Raw genomic sequence first — 18,539 nt, forward strand, 5'->3', positions numbered from 1 at the left:
ACTAATTAGCAGATGTTTTGGTTGATTTGGTTATTATTGTGAGATAAGATGATTTTTTAGCAATTAATTTGGTGCCACAATTGCTAGAAATTAACAAAAATGGTAAGCAAATGTCATAATGCAGAAATCATGCTTAATAATGACCCTTCACCATGTTAACATGCAGCCATTGTTAACTTATCTCTCAAATTGAGGAGTGAGGATTTATAGTATTATTAACTTTACTTCATGCAATAGTAGTTTTTAAACCAAAGTAAGTGCAATATATAATATATAATCAAGAATATAAAGTGAAGCATCCAGGAAATACATTTATCAAAAGGATGAACTATATTTCTTGATGTCGTTGAAATTTAAATTAAAAATGGAAATTGTTATAGTCAAAGGGATGCAGCAAAGCAGTGAGGATCACACAGTGCCTTGGGAATGGGATGTAATCAGGTTTGATCTGAGGAAGGAGGTCATTCCAACTCCTCATATCAAGAGTCCTTTACCATCGAGGCACTCCCCTCCCCCCTCCATGAAGGATTAAAAAATTTTGCACCAGAGACAATGCCCTCACTAATGATGTCATGCTCTTCTATACTAAGTTAGTTTATGGCTACAGATTTGCCATTTACTTAGAACACACTACCTGAAAATAGCGTCCATTGCCGTGGTAGTACTCAAGTGTCTTGTCATCAATAACATCAATGATGGGAACAAGAACAGCAGAGCGGCTCTCCTTTATTCTTTGGAGTAATGGTTCCATCCTGAAATATTTATTCTCTTCATACACTGCTCACTATATAACCACCTAACTTGCAGTTCATTATATTAATTTGTTATGATCATTGACTTGAAGATTTTAAGAAGATCAGGAGGCCCAGCTCTGTATTACGACTCACCACTACAAAACAAATTAGGAAATGCAATTACTGCATCATCACTGTGGGGATGTGCTAAACCCTTAGAGATTGTACAGTTCTGGCGAATAGGAGGTACAGTGGACCACGGCGAATTTGCAGTTTCGAATTTGCAGCTTCAGTAATTCGCGGATTTTTCCTTAGAACTAATAATTGTTCGTGAAAATCCCCGCAAATTCGCGTAATTTTTTTTTTTACTTTTTTCGTGGCAGTACAGTACATTTTTTTTTTAAGGGTGATGTATGAAGCTAAGTTTGAAATTAAAGTGTTTTGGGGACATATGTAGGGTTTAAACTATAAAAAATAGGCATTTATATGAATTTTTTTAATCGTGTCCAGATTTTGCGGTTTTTCCAAATTCACGAGTGGTCTTGGAATGTAATCCCCACAAATTTGGGGGGACTATTGTAATCAGGTTTGCTCCATAGAAAAGGGAGACTAGCTCAAATTCTTTGGATAAAACCCCTCACCAGCATCAAGATACAGTAGACCCCTGGTTTTTGTAATTAATCCATTCCAGAAGGTTGGCTGAACTCCAAAATGGCCAAAAACTGAAGTAATATTTCCCACAAGAAAGTGTAAATCCAATTAATCCGTTTCAGACACCCAAAAATATTAACAAAAAATACATTTTATAGAGAATAACTATAGCTTTACATACAGAAAACAATGAGAAATAAATACAAATGACTAATTTTAATGATAAATGAACATTACATACCTTTATTGAAGACTCTTGTTGGCAAGTAGTATTTATCTGTAGTCCCATGCAGACTACATCCCAGGTGTATACCTGCCGGCTACATAAGCTGCAGCCTACACCCATATTATTACCATCGACATACCATGTTCACTGAATTTAATCATTTCTAACAACTACCTTCAGATGTTATCATAAACAAAGGGAGAAGTAATGAATAATTCATGCCGAGAATTGTAAACAAAGCCTCGTGTATTAAGGGCAGTTACTGGGTCAACGCAGATCCATACACGTTTTCTCTAAAGCTGGACCAGAGAAAACATAACGTTTACCCAACGCGTTTCTTATATAATTTTGAAGAAAATATCATAGATTAATGAAAATGTCTATACAGTGGACCCCCGCTTAACTATCACCTCCAAATGCGACCAATTATGTAAGTGCGTTTGTACGTGTATGTTTGGGGGTCTGAAATGGACTAATCTACTTCACAATATTCCTTATGGGAAAAAATTCGGTCAGTACTGGCACCTGAACATACTACTGGAATGAAAAAAGTTCGTTACCCGGGGGTCCACTGTATTAATGTAAAATAAGACATTTAATGTGCCCAAGAGTGATTATTATTACATATCAGTATTATTACTATGGCATTAAGACTAAAGGGGCACTCTTAGTGAACGAGTAACAAAGGCATCTTTATATGCTTTGTAATGTGTTTCTTATATAATTTTGAAGAAAATATCATAGATGGATTAATGAAAATGTCTATATTAACGTAAAATAAGACATAATGAGCCCAAGAGTGAGTCACGAACAAATGAGTGGCCAGGCAGATGCGTCTGGTACCAACAATTTCCAAGGGGATGTACGAAACCCGGGGGGAAATTTCACCGAAAAAACTGCTCGAAATCTGAAATGTACGATTTCCGCACCGGCAGAAAACTGGGGATCCACTGTAGTCCCCTTAAAGAGTAGAGAAAGTAATGCATCTCCTACTTCCTCTTCTGTACTAGAAATTGCTTTCAAAATGTACCTGAAGATAAATGGACTTTCTGCTGCTTCCAGTTCTGGCTTTCTTCAAGCAGTAATAAAATTACAATCATACAAATTCTGAAAAGTAAAATTATGGTTAGATTACATTTTACTTTCCCCTTTGACAGAGAGAGAGGTTTCATGCCATGGTGAAGAGGGCTTTTGATCCAAAGGATTAGACTTCTTTCCTTCCCCGGATCAAATCCAACTCCCTCCAACCCTCCCTCCCCTTTTGGTTATACAGTGGACCCCCGCATAACGATGGCATCACATAGCGATTATTTCGCATACCGCTTACTTTAATTGCAAAAATTTTGCCTCGCATACCGCTTAAAAACCCGCTTACCGATTTTCGTCCGAGACGCTTCCAATGTGCGGCCTGAGCCACGCTCACATGTTCCGCCGGTGGCATTGTTTACCAGCCAGCCTCCGCAATAACATCCAAGCATACAATCGGAATATTTCGTATTATTACAGTGTTTTCGGTGCTGTTTCTGGAAAATAAGTGACCATGGGCCCCAAGAAAGCTTCTAGTGCCAACCCTGTGGTAAAAAGGGTGAGAATTAGTATGGAAATTAAGAAAGATTTTGAAGGGTTTGGGGCTAACCCTGAGAAGCCTATGCCAGTTGTGGAATCCATTGTGCCTACTTCAAAAATTAAGGAAATGTGTGCACAGTGGGTTGAACTGCAAACCTTTATGGATGAAAATCACCCTGACACAGCTGTTGCAAGCCGTGCTGGTGACTATTTCAATGACAATGTTGTGGCCCATTTTAGACAAATCGTAAAGGAACGGGAAGTACAGAGCTCTATGGACAGATTTGTTGTGCGACAGAGGTCCAGTGACTCTCAAGCTGGTCCTAGTGGCATTAAAAGAAGAAGGGAAGTAACCCCGGAAAAGGACTTGCTACCTCAAGTCCTAATGGAAGGGGATTCCCCTTCTAAACAGTAAGAAGATAATGCTCTCCCCTCCTCCCATCCCATCAATCATCACCAGATCTTCAATAAAAGTAAGTGTCATGTAAGTGTGCATGCCTTTTTCAGTTTGTGTGTATTAAAATTAACATTTCATGTGGTAAAAAAAATTTTTTTTCATACTTTTGGGTGTCTTGCACGGATTAATTTTATTTCCATTATTTCTTATGGGGAAAATTCATTCACATAACGATTATTTCGCATAACGATTACCCCTCTTGCACGGATTAAAATCGTTAACCGGGGGTCCACTGTATTATCAGGATATTTATCTCTTTGTGAAATTCAGCTCTTGGAATGAGAAGGAATCACTACTGGCTCTGTTATAATAGAGTTTTTGGTAATAGCACTGTGATATACCTTTATATCTTTGAGATACCTTAGATGAATTTCAAGAGTTTCTACTCCTGGAGCCATGCCATGGGCCTGGCTCGTCTTGTGCTAGCCTGGTTGTTCTGGCACCTGGTGAAGATGTTTGTCCAGTTTCCTCTGTAAAGACTTCTACACTTATTCCAGCAGTGTTTCTGATATCTTTTGTTAAGATGTTGAATAATACATGTCCAGGGATATTGATACAGTGTTCCTTAATTGTGGCCACTGCAACCCTGCTTTTCACTGGCTTTATTTTGTACTTCCTCTCATATCTCTTGCTCCATTATGTTGTTATGGCAGTGTGCAAATTTGGGAATAGGCCCTCGAATACCTTCCATGTAGGGTCACTCCACTCACTGGAAACTGAATCATGCTAGGATATGTCAGGTGGCCTACTGATGAGATACTGAATGGCCATATGGACAAGGCCTCTGATGGCAGAAGTATTATTGGAAATTTTATTATTATTATCACACTGGCCGATTCCCACCAAGGCAGGGTGGCCCAAAAAAGAAAAACTTTCACCATCATTCACTCCATCACTGTCTTGCCAGAAGGGTGCTTTACACTACAGTTTTTAAACTGCAACATTAACACCCCTCCTTCAGAGTGCATGCACTCTGAAGAATTTAAAAGCGGCAACCTAGTGTATGACTCCTGGCGCTAAAAGACGATTGCACCTGGAGTATACCTGGAAAGGCTTTCGGGGGTCAATGCCCCCCCAGCCCGGTCTGAGACCAGGCCTCGTGGTGGATCAGGGTCTGATCAACCAGGCTGTTACTGCTGGCTGCATGCAAACCAATGTATGAACTACAGCCTCGCTGGTCAGGTACTGACTTCAGGTGCCTGTCCAGTACCTTCTTGAAGGCAGCCAGGGGTCTATTAGTAATCTCCCTTATGTATGCTGGGAGTCAGGTGAACAGTCTTGGGTCTGGAGTAACACTTATTGTGTTGTCTCTCAGTGTACTCGTGGCACCCCCTGCTTTTCTGGTGGAATGTTGCATCTCCGGCCGAGTCTTTTGCTTTTGTAGGGAGTGATTTTCGTGTGCACATTTGGTACTAATCCCTCTAGCATTTTCCAAGTGTATATTATCATGTATCTTTCTTGAATGCATTCCAGGGAATACGAATCAAGGGACTTAAACCATTCCCAGTAATTTAGGTGCTTGATCGTGCTTATACACTCTCCAGGTCAGCAATTCTGCCTGCCTTGAAGGGGGCAGTTGGTGTACAGCAGTATTCCAGCTGCCTAGAGAGAACAAGTGATTTGAAGAGAATCATCATGGGCTTGGCATCCCTAGTTTTGAAGGTTCTCATTTTCCATCCTGTCATTTCTCTAGCAGATGAGGTAGATACATTGTTGTGGTTTTTGAAGGTGAGATCCTCTGAAATTATCACATTAGTTTTTCGCTCTATTATGTCATTAGAATCTGTTGTATACTCTGATGCAGTCTTAATTTTCTCAAGTTTTCCATATCTGAGTAGTTGAAATTTTTCTTCATTGAACTTCATATTGTTTTCAGTGGCCCATAATATAGATCAACAGATTTTTGATAACCATGAATTTTCCCCTCTCGGTATACAAAGCAGGTCAATGTCTGACAGAAAGTGTGTTCAAATCAATATAGCAACAATGCCATAAATGGTGGCACTATGGCCACTCTGCAAAGTATTGCAGGTCACAGGAAGAATGTCCAACCTGTGGAGAAACAACCTATTAATTATTTATCATGTGCTCAGTCCCCTCCTATAAATACATATATATATATACATAAAAGATGAGAAGACATTCACTTAAGGAAAACAGCCCCATCCAAGTAAATTGAATGCATAAGGCACCTCACATCACAGAGACACAAAGACGTAGGAAATGCAGAACCTCGATCCTCTATAATGGATTAACCCTCTGAACTTGCTGACAAGACTGGGGAGTACATGTATAGTGTCATGGTACATAACACAAGTATTGGCAGCAACTTAAGGCTTAATAATCCCATACCCATGTAGTATATTGTTTCATTGCTTAGTTGACTAAACTCACAGGTGATGGACAGGCGAGTGCAGTCAAGAGCATTTTGTTAATTAAAGAGTACAGTGGTACCTTGACTTACGAGTGCCCCAACTTACGAATTTTCTGAGTTACGAGCCATTGCTCGGTCGATTTTTTGCTTTGAGTTGTGAGCCAAAATCTGAGTTATGAGCGAGCTTCAGATACTCCACCACAAAACAAAAAACAAATGAAAAAAATATTTACTAAGAATGACATTTGGCAAGAACCCCGGCCTAAATGGCACAACGAGAGGTGGTTTTGGGGCTTGGTACTTATAAAACAATGCTAGTGCGATGTTCTCACTGGAGGTAATCGTGTAATTATCTTTAGTTATTCTAAAAAAAATAAAGGTGCTAAGTTTTTGACATTTGCAAAATATCTTGCCCTTTACTCCCCAAAAAATCCCAAAATACAGTGGACCCCCGCATAACGATATTATTTCAATCCAGAAGTCTGTTTGGGTGCCGTTGTAGACCAAATTTGTTCCCATAAGAAATATTGTGAATTAGATTAGTCCATTTCAGACCCCTAAAAATACACCTACAAAAGCACTTACAAAAATAAACTTACATAATTGGTCGAGTTGGAAGCTGATCGTTATCCGGGGGTCAACTGTATTTGGAATATTTCCAATATTCTACAAGCCAATTGTAGAACAATCATTTTTTTATGATTCCCTCTCAAAAACACATTATAGGAAGGAGCAGTAATAGTTTTATATGCTCGGACTGATCCTGGACATTCACCATATTATGGCCTATTTTATTCATTCTAGAGTATATATCATGTTTATTATGTCATATTGGATCAATTCTGATAGATATATAAGCTGTAGAGTTGATACTAGCATTACATTGGGGTGATTTTTCGGGGGCTGGAACGGATTAATGGCATTTCAATTAATTTCAATGAGGAAAATTCATTTGATATATGAGCAAATTGAGTTACAAGCTATCAGGGAACAAATTAAACTAGTAAATCAAGGTACCACTGTAATACATGTGGTACTATTAATTTCAGTGATGACGGCTACTTATAGGAAACAGACATGTAAGGGTAGCCAGGCTTACACTAACGCTCTCGCTTCACATGGCAAGGGCCTGGGTTCAATTCCCAGCCAGAGTAGAAACACTGGGCATGTTTCTTTACACCTGTTGTCTATGTTCTCCATCAGTAAAATGGGTACCTGGGTGTTAGTTGACTGGTGTGGGTTGCATCCTAGTTGTCACTGTGAGAACCCTCTCATGCTACAGATATAGCAGTTCCTTCTAAACTTAACAATAACAACATGTGACCCCTATAAGATTAGCTTTTCTCCCATGAATGTAATAATAATAATTCTTATTACAGATCCATTATTCTTACCAGCACTATTTATAAACTCTTAGAACACTTGGTAGTTAGATACTCAAAACTGTTTTTTCTCTCATCAATTTGGTTTTAGAAAAGGTGGCTCTACCAGCAACACCCTTAGTCTGACTTGATACAAACATTCAAAATAAATTCAAATACCAACGTTAGGTTACTGCTGTCTTATTAGATCTAAAAAAACTTATGTCCCAAGCCTATTCCTTAGGCTTATGAGGCTGACTACTGCTTTTTCCTCAAACATTTTTGTATCAGAGATGCATTACAGTGTTCAAGTGATTAATACCCTTTTCCCCAATTCTGTGATGTCAGAAACCAAACTGCAAGGGTGTATCTTTAGTGTTATCTTATCCCTGATAACCATTATGAATTTACTGGTGCCTTGGTACATCCCACAAGTATCTGGTTATCCTTATATTTAGGCGATTTTATCATCACCTATGTAGACCCAGCCTTCTGACTCATTGAGACTCCACTTCAACATGATATAGATTGCACTGCATACTGGGCCACTTAAAATGGTTTAAAGTTTCTTATCACTAAACCAACTTATAACCTTCGTGAGACACCTTATCATCCCACAGCCTATTTTAAACCTGTATGACTCCCCTATCCCAGTATGCTATGGTGAATTTTTTTAGGCTTTCTCTTTGACTGTCAAATTTCAAGGCAGTCCTGCAACATTTCCTAAGGAGCCTCTCTCTTACCCAGCCCAACCTAGTGCATACACTGACGTTCACCATAATTTGTTTATCAAAATAATATGTGACACTTGGTAAATTCACTAACTCTTTTATGCTCTTCTCAGGCAATATATAACTGTTATTTAAAAAAAAAAAAAAAAAAAACTTTGACAACACTTTATTTAGAGTAATAGTGTAGAGTGAAAATGTTGGCACTATCATTTCAGGTTAATAATTCATCTTAGGCCATGCACTGACAGTTCTTGCATGCCATTACATGAACAATGAAGCTTTAGTGTATGTCACAATACTGGTGTCACTTCTTCATGGTTACTTCACATGAATATTCGATACTAGAAGGCTACGTACATGTAGCCAGTACACACACATGGCCACACACTGGTGTGGAGGTAACAAACTTTTCCATCAAATTGCAATTAGGCTCCTAGCCACCTTCCCATCATTTTTTTCTTTTGGAGGGGGAAGGGGGAAGAAAACTGTACTCACACACATAAGAACATAAGAAAGAAGGAACACTGCAACAGGCCCACTGGCCTATGCGAAGCAGGTCCAATTCTTCCACCAGTTTAAGGTATGCCGGTGACTTCCACAGAAATACCACATGGAAAGAAGCCCAGTGCCTCTATGAGGACTACCAGGCTGCACTAAAAATTCACTACATATTAACCGATTCCTATCAGAAAGCATATAGAATTCACTTTCGACATCATCAACACCATAATACACTCACTCAAACGCACTCCTCAGTGAAAATCCTACTTTTTGACTTGAACTTATTCTATGAATTTAGACAAATTACTGCATGTGTTTTCAAATATAATAATAATAATAATATTTATTTATTTTTTTTATTATCACACTAGCCGATTCCCACCAAGGCAGGGTGGCCCAAAAAAGAAAAACTTTCACCATCATTCACTCCATCACTGTCTTGCCAGAAGGGTGCTTTACACTACAGTTTTTAAACTGCAACATTAACACCCCTCCTTCAGAGTGCAGGCACTGTACTTCCCATCTCCAGGACTCAAGTCCGGCCTGCCGGTTTCCCTGAATCCCTTCATAAATGTTACTTTGCTCACACTCCAACAGCACGTCAAGTATTAAAAACCATTTGTCTCCATTCACTCCTATCAAACATGCTCACGCATGCCTGCTGGAAGTCCAAGCCCCTCACACACAAAACCTCCTTTACCCCCTCCCTCCAACCTTTCCTAGGCCGACCCCTACCCCGCCTTCCTTCCACTACAGACTGATACACTCTCTACATGTCCGAACCACCTCAACAATAATAATAATAATAATACACTTTATTCTAGCCAAGACACATACCAAAGGTGGTGTTCTCATATACACAAGATTCTTGGCATTAATAGAATCTATTTCAGGGGTTACTACCTTTTCTCTTTCACACAGTGGAGTAGAGGCTCCATCCTGAGAAAGGCATTTATTTAATAAAACTGAACACCTGATATAAAATAATATATAGAAGCGTTAAAAAAAACTGCAAATTAATTTTTGGTGCCCAAAACTTGAACAAACAAAATATGACATCACTAAAGTTTAACACATTACATAACACATTAAATGTAAACTACTAGATTAATAATGTTTGCATACTAATAATAAATAATTATGTCACACATGGGCTAACTAGATGTTACATGTTTTGAATAATGAAATAAAATATGCATTTAACATTAAAAATCCATGAGATCTTTTCTATAGTCTTCAGAATTTTATAGACCTGAGGCATTCTAAACTGCAAATACCTATATTTCAATTTGTGAGTGGGCCTATCTTTTAACTTTTAATTGGCTGTCATGAATGAGCTCTATCATATTTGGGTACATTTAAACCCATCTCATCAGTTATATCTACATTATTCTTGATCACTTGTTAATAATAATAATAAGAAGAAGAAGACCAAGTGTTTACAGTGAAACATATAGGTGAACACTATTTAGATAAGGGTAGAGAGGTTTTTGTGGCATTTATAGATTTGGAAAAGGTGTATGATAGGGTGGATAGGGGGGCAATATGGCAGATGTTGCAAATGTATGGACTAGGAGGTGGGTTACTAAGAGCAGTGAAGAGTTTTTACGAGGATAGTGAGGCTCAGGTTAGAGTATGTAGGCGAGAGGGAGATTATTTCCCAGTAAAAGTAGGCCTTAGACAGGGATGTGTGATGTCACCATAGTTGTTCAATATATTTATAGATGGAGTTGTAAGAGAAGTGAATGCTTGGGTGTTGGCAAGAGGTGTGGGGTTCAACGATAAAGAATTAACACGAACCATACCACGGGTGGGGTTTGAATCCATGGTCAGAGTCTCAAAACTCCAGACTGTCTGACCACGGGTTCAAACCCCACCCATGGTATGGTTTGTTTGCAATCGTGTCATTATGATTTCAGGAGTCAATCTAACACAAAATGTGAGTTGTCACAGTTGCGCTTTGCTGATGACACTGTGCTTTTGAGAGATTCTGAAGAGAAGTTGTAGAGGTTGTTTGATAAGTTTGGTAGGGTATGTAAAAGAAGGAAATTAAAGGTGAATATAGGAAAGAGTAAGGTAATGAGGATAACAAAAAAATTAGGTAATGGAAGATTAGATATCAGATTTGGAGGGAGAGAGTATGGAGGAGGTGAATGTATACAGATATCTGGGAGTCGACATGTCAGCAAATGGGTCTATGAAAGATGAGGTGAAACCTAAAATTGACGAGAGGAAAAAGGTGAATGGTGCACTGAGGAGTCTATGGAGACAAATAACATTATCCATGAAAGCAAAGAGGGGAATGTATGAAAGTATAGTTATACCAATGCTCTTATATGGGTGTGAGCATGGGTGGTAAATGTTGGAAGAAGGAGAAGGCTGGAAGCAGTGGAGATGTCATGTCTGAGGGCAATGTGTGGTGTGAATATAATGCAGAGAATCCATAGTTTGGATATTAGGAGGAGGCACGGGATTACCAACACTATTATTCAGAGAGCTGAGGAGGGGTTACTGAGATGGTTCGGACATGTAGAGAGGATGGAACTAAATAGAATGACTTTGAGAGTGTATAAATTTGTAGTGGAGGGAAGATGGGGTAGGGATCAGAATAGGAAAGGTTGGAGGGAGGGGGAAAAAGAGGTTTTGTGTGCAAGGAGCTTGGACTTCCAGCAAGCATGCATGACTGTGTTAGATAAGAGCAAATGGAGACAAATGCTTTTTAGGACTTGATGTGCTGTTGGAGTGTGAGCAAGGTAACATTCATGAAGGGATTCAGGGAAACCGACAGGCTGGACTTGAGTCCTGGAGATGGGAAGTACGGTGCCAGCACTCTGAAGGAGGGATGTTAATGTTACAGTTTTATAGCTGTAGTTTATGTGTGCGTCTGGCAAGACAGTGATGGAGTGAATGATGAAAGTTTTTTTTTTTTCAGGCCACCCTGCTTTGGTGGGAAATGGCCAAGGTGTTAATAAAAATAAATAAATGAATAATAATACATAATAATATAGTACATAGGAGTACATGAAGGTATCTCATAGCACAGTGGTATTGTATTCAGTTCAAAACCAAAATGGACCAGGGCAAATCCTGGGAAGGACAGATTTACAGGAAGGTCTCCTAACACCTACTGTCCCTTTTACCTAGATACTTTGGAGTAGAAAAGTTACAATATATTTTACTTAAGTGTTATCCTTGGTTAAAACTACATAATGTACTCTTTATGTATACATATGGTATATCATGCATATGTTATTTGTGTCCTGTGCCTCGGTTCATAGCGAACTCAGCTTACATACTTAGTGCCCATGGTTCAATCCCTGACATGGGGTGGAAACACTGGGCATGTTTCCTTACACATGCTGTCCCTAAGTAGGTAACTGGGTGTTAGTCTACTGGTGTGGGTTGCATCTTACCTGGAGTTTACCTGGAGAGAGTTCTGGGGGTCAACGCTTCCCGCGATTCCTGACTCCTATAAGATTCCTTTAGCTTAAGTTCGATGCTTGCTATTTCTCTGACCAGTGTCTCCCTATGCATTTCAGATATATTGACCTCTTTTAGCCGCTCTGTTATTCTTTTCCGTCGCCTTGGGGGACAAGATTAAAGGACACTAATGGAAATAAGACACAGTACCATGGGCTTTCTATATGCATTATCATGTGTCACCCATTTCTGTACAATGTATCATGTGGAAATAAATTTTGAATTTGAATGATGCACTGACTTTATTGGGTTATCCTAGATGGTTAATCCTCCGAGTTAATTAACCCTTAACCCCTTGACTGTCGCAACCCCCAATCCTGAGGTGTCTCCTGGTGTCGCAAAATTTCAAAAAAAAAAATAAAAATAATAATTTTTTCTTATGAAATGATAGAGAATCTTTTCCCGATTGTAATGACACCAAAAAAACGAAATTTGATGGAAAACTGACGGAATTATGCTCTTGCGAAGTTAGCGACCTCAGCGATATTTACAAATCGGCGATTTCGCCCAATTTGAGCCCTATTTTCGGCTAATTCCGTTGTTCCAGTCGACCAAACTCATAGCTATTTCTTTAGAACTACATTTTTTTCTATCGATTGAGTACAAGAAACTGCCCATTTACTGATTTCAACTACCCAATAATGTGGTCAGAAATTTGCAATTTGGCCAATTTCACGAAAATTAAAAAATATGACAATTTCAAAATAAGATCCAGAATGAACAATGCAGACATTCCTGGCTCTAAAATAACATTTTCTTTGTTCATCAGTCATGTCTCCAGGCCCCTCTGATATTACTCTTGCTTTCTATTTTGAATTTTTATTCAAACAAAAAATAGAAGACTTACTATTATGCAGACTACTGCAATACTGTAATAATTGTATAAATAACATCAACCCATTCATGACTGCATATTAGAATGGCTAGTTGGACATTTATTGGACAATGACATCATTTGTTTACTTTTGAACATTGGCAAAAATCAAACATTTCCCCTACTTTGAGCTCCATTTCCAGGTTCTTTTTATAGTAAAATCAATCAAAATCACCTCTATTTCTATAATATGTTTTCCATTCTATCAAATGAGACCAAGAAAACGAGAATACAACCATAAATACTATACGAAAATAGACCACAAAGTCGGCATTTTAATTAAAAAAAAAACGGTCGGAGTTTTTTTTTCTCATTATGCACTGCGTGCTCCAGGATTTTTTTATATGGTGCACACTGACCACACAGACCCATTCTCTCACATGTGGGCCTACCAGCTTTCTCCTACTTGATCTGAAGCCGCTAGAATTTATGAGTATATATACGTCAGACACGGTACCTCGTAAGACATATATATACGGCCCTGACAGTCAAAGGGTTAAACTGTCCAAACAGATCTATGTTCACATGTGTAGCGCTCCAAAAGTAGATTTACATTTTTTTTACATATTTTCAAATATAACAACAAAAAAAAGTAGATCAAAGTTTTTTTACACATTTTCAAATGTAAAAAAAAGATCTACTTTTTTTACATACTTTCAAATGTTGAAAAAACGTAGATCTACGTTTCGATAGTTTAAGGGTTTAAAAAAATCTTTTATCTTATCCCTCAGTACTCACTCACAAATGTTTAAGTATTTTATTTGCAGTGATATATTACCTGAAAAAAAAACTCAATAATAATAATAATATTTACTCAAGAAACTACAAATGTTTTAGACAGTAGTCTAATTTGTACAATGGTCATGAGGACACAGGTATATGTACAGGCAGGCATACAAGAGTACAAGATGTAAATTTAACTTAGGATAATCAAATGAAGTCAAACAATATGAATTATATCTACTGGATTCTTAACTTTGACTCCTAAAACTCCTATAACTTACCTAACAACAAATTTATCCAATGAACTCACTAACTGATAAACCTTATTTCCACAAATTAAGACTTACAAGTGATTCAGGAAAAGGTAACATTATTGACACACTTTATAGATAGCTCCTGATTATGTAGCCTTACTCAAATTTTCAAAGAACAATTTGATGGAAATTTTAGTAAAACAATTTACTACAGTATAACGTTTGTGGAGGTTATTACAAATATTAATCAAATACAAATTCAAATACTAATGTAAATTTCAGAATTATTGCACAGGACATACAATAAACTGAAGGGCTGTATAATATATAGCATCTCTGGTAAACTTTAACCTATAGTACTATACTTAAAATTTATTGTTAATTATTATTAATAATATTCAAATTATCAGGACAATTGTAAAAATTTATGCTACTGAATGTAAAGAGGAGCTTAGCAAACCTTTGGCTAATCTTTTCAACATATCACTACAAACTGACATGGTGCCAGATAAGTGGAAAATGGCAAATGTGATACCTATTTTCAAAGCAGGTGACAGGTCCTTAGCTTCGAACTATAGACCAATAAGCCTAACCTCCTAGTGGGAAAATTTATGGAATCAATAATTGCCGAGGCAGTTCGTAGCCACCTTGAAAAGCATAAATTAATCAGCGAATCTCAGCATGGTTTTACAAAGGGGCGTTCCTGCCTTACGAATTTATTAACTTTTTTTACTAAGGTATTTGAGGAGGTAGATCATGGTAATGAATATGATATTGTGTATATGGACTTCAGTAAGGCTTTTGACAGGGTCCCACATCAGAGACTACTGAGGAAAATTAAGGCACATGGAATAGGAGGAGAAATTTTTTCCTGGATAGAGGCATGGTTGACAAATAGGCAGCAGAGAGTTTGCATAAATGGGGAGAAATCAGAGTGGGGAAGCGTCACGAGCGGTGTTCCACAGGGGTCAGTGTTGGGCCCCCTGCTGTTCACAATATACATAAACGACATAGATGAGGGCATAAAGAGCGACATCAGCAAGTTTGTCGATGACACCAAAATAGGCCGTCAAATTCATTCTGACGAGGACATTAGAGCACTCCAGGAAGATTTGAATAGACTGATGCAGTGGTCGGAGAGGTGGCAGATGCAGTTTAATATAGACAAATGCAAAGTTCTAAATGTTGGACAGGACAATAACCTTGCCACATATAAACTAAATAATGTAGATCTTAGATTGTGAAAAAGATTTAGGAGTTCTGGTTAGCAGTAATCTGAAACCAAGACAACAGTGCATAAGTGTTCACAATAAAGCTAATAGAATCCTTGGCTTCATATCAAGAAGCATAAATAATAGGAGTCCTCAGGTTGTTCTTCAACTCTATACATCCTTGGTTAGGCCTCATTTAGATTATGCTGCACAGTTTTGGTCACCATATTACAGAATGGATATAAATGCTCTGGAAAATGTACAAAGGAGGATGACAAAGTTGATCCCATGTATCAGAAACCTTCCCTATGAGGATAGACTAAGGGCCCTGAATCTGCACTCTCTAGAAAGACATAGAATTAGGGGGGATATGATTGAGGTGTATAAATGGAAGACAGGAATAAATAAAGGGGATGTAAATAGTGTGCTGAAAATATCTAGCCTAGACAGGACTCACAGCAATGGTTTTAAGTTGGAAAAATTCAGATTGAGGAAGGATATAGGAAAGTACTGGTTTGGTAATAGAGTTGTGGATGAGTGGAACAAACTCCCAAGTACAGTTATAGAGGCCAGAACGTTGTGTAGCTTTAAAAATAGGTTGGATAAATACATGAGTGGATGTGGGTGGGTGTGAGTTGGACCTGACTAGCATGTGCTACCAGGTCGGTTGCCGTGTTCCTCCCTTAAGTCAATGTGACCTGACCTGACTAGGTTGGGTGCATTGGCTTAAGCCGGTAGGAGACTTGGACCTGCCTCGCATGGGCCAGTAGGTCTGCTGCAGTGTTCCTTCGTTCTTATGTAGTAATCATTTGCATATTTCTATTATTATTACAGTATGGAGAAGAGCTAAAACTGGATGGGTGACATCGCCTGGGAATGTGAGGTAATTAGGTTTGACCAAAGGTAAATAAAGTTAGCTTCAATTCCCTGGATTAAGAACCCATCATTATCATCAAGGGACCTTCCCCGAAAGGGTAGATTCCCTTCAGTTTATCTTGTCCTTGCTAAATGTGGTGAGCGGCATCCTGGGTAGGGGGAGCGTCAGGCCCTCAATAAGTCACACTGCTCGACTCCCTTCACTCCCCGGTAATTAATCCGAATTTGTTACGTACCATTTATCATTGGTTTCACAGTGAGAGTCGAGGAAGATAAGGACGTCTCCGGTGGCAGCTCGTGCCCCTGCCAGCCTGGCCCTGATGAGGCCATGACGCTGCTTGAGTCTGACAAGCTTGACCATGGGTGGTAGTCGGTACTTCAGGTACAGGTCAAGCTTCTCTCCAAGCTCAGCTGCAAGTACATTAATTTTATTTTATTTTTATTTATTTAGAAATTTAGCATACAAACAGAGGTACAAAAAATACAGGTAAGAGCAGCATGCCAAACCACTTATATGCATAGCATTACGGGCTGGCTTAAAATTAACTTAAGATTAACTAAGCAATGATGAAATCAGTGATAAGACATTATTGTAAACAGATAACTATAAAAGGTATAAAATACCGACAGGCTGTTAGGTAAAACACATATGCAACAGTCAGGTATATTTATTTCGAAATGTTTCCCCTACACAGTATTCAAAGTTTATTCTCTATAAAGATTACAATGTTGAATTTACAGAATTTGGTTGTTGTGTGGTTTACGTGTGGTTAAATAATGATTACAGAGTGTACCACTAGAACGCCTAGCATGGCTAGGCATTTCGGGCAGACCAAAAAAGAGCTTTAGAATATAAAATTCAAAGAAGAGCTACATAATATACAGAAAGTCTGAAGAAAAGTTTCATAATATAAAATTCAAAGAAAAGTTACTGAATTTATTCAGACACGAGTGAACACCTGAGAACACATTCACAAATTAAACTTGAGTTAATAACTGCTTAACTCCACCTCCTGGGAGATTCATTCAGTAGGCTTCTTCAGTCGAGTACATTAAAGTTGGCAGAAGAAGAGATGTGAAGACGATGTAATCAGTCCATCACCCACGAAGACGGAGTGGCCTGGTGGCTAAAGCTCCCGTTTCACACACGGAGGGCCCGGGTTCGACTCCCGACGGGTGGAAACATTTCGACACGTTTCCTTACACCTGTTGTCCTGTTCACCTAGCAGCAAATAGTCGACTGGTGTGGGTCACATCCTAAGTTAGACAGTCCTCGATGACGTACTGACTTTCTTGGGTTATCCTGGGTGGCTAACCCTCCGGGGTTAAAAATCTTATCTTATCGTCTTCACATCTCTTCTTCTACCAACTTTTCTGTACTCTACTGAAGAAGTCCAATGTGTAGGGGAAACGTTTCGAAAAAAAGATACCTAACTGCTGCGTATATGTCTTACCTAACAACGGTAATTAACTATGTTTAGGTACAGTTATACATGAGTACAGTTACACATTAAGTTTATTAAGGTACAGTTATAAAAGAGTACAGTTGCACACTAAGTTTATTCACGTACTGAAGTACACATAATATGTTATTGGCACACAAAATAGTAGCTCTCAAATATATGATAGAGAGAGGCTGAACAAGCTGTATACAACGTATACATCTTTTTCAGCCTCTCTTTATCCTTTAGACAAAATTGGAATGTGCAGCATCTGTATGGCGTCCCCAACTAAAAACTTAGATCATACTAAGTCCGAAGAAGAGCTGGAAATATAAACATATGCAGTATAATGTGATCCTTTATTGACAACGTTTCGCCCACACAGTGGGCTTTTTCAAGATCTGTTTTATCTGAAAAAAAGCCCAGTGTGGGCGAAACGTCGTCAATAAAGGATCACATTATACTGCATGTGTTTATATTTCCATTGTGTCGGTATTTTATACCATTTATTTCCTCCGAAGAAAAGATACAAACTTTATATACAGAAAGACCAAAAAAGAGCTTTAGAATATAAAATTCAAAGAAGAGCTACATAATATACAGAAAGTCTGACGAAAAGTTTCATAATATAAAATTCAAAGAAAAGTTACTGAATTTATTCAGACACGAGTGAACACCTAAGAACACATTCACAAATTAAACTTGAGTTAATAACTGCTTAACTCCACCTCCTGGGAGATTCATTGATACATGACTACGTGTAAAACAAGTCATACATGACCACTTGTACAGAAATATTCATACATAACCACGGGAATACAAGATTTGTGGAAAATTACATTTAGCTGAATGTATCATTATTTACATAACAGTAAATGAACAAAGATAATTATTATTTATCAGTTAGACAAGTAGGAATTTGGAGCACCTAGGTCGCAAAAAATGTCCCCCTTCGATACCTACCACTGTCATATCCACAAGTTGCTCTGGACTTATTAATTACAAATGAAAAATACATCACCAGGAATATTGGTAATTATATAAATTTGTGGACTGTATATTAAATTAAAAAATGATT

At 38.2% G+C, this 18,539-nt stretch overlaps 1 protein-coding gene across 2 annotated transcripts in view; it reads right to left on the reverse strand.

Annotated features, from left to right (window-relative positions):
- The window catches only part of LOC128701316 (Polypeptide N-Acetylgalactosaminyltransferase 1), a 631,487-nt gene that overhangs the window by 78,800 nt on the left and 534,148 nt on the right, over positions 1-18,539 (reverse strand). For both annotated transcript variants that reach the window (XM_053794984.2, XM_070091925.1), the window contains exons 3-4: positions 16,256-16,430; positions 635-752 (exon numbers count right to left, since the gene is read on the reverse strand). In XM_053794984.2, coding sequence (XP_053650959.2) covers positions 635-752; positions 16,256-16,430 — 293 coding nt within the window. The remainder of the gene's footprint in view (positions 1-634; positions 753-16,255; positions 16,431-18,539) is intronic.

This window comes from Cherax quadricarinatus, chromosome 37 (genome assembly GCF_038502225.1).
Source record: "Cherax quadricarinatus isolate ZL_2023a chromosome 37, ASM3850222v1, whole genome shotgun sequence".
Classification (NCBI taxonomy): Eukaryota; Metazoa; Arthropoda; class Malacostraca; order Decapoda; family Parastacidae; genus Cherax; species Cherax quadricarinatus.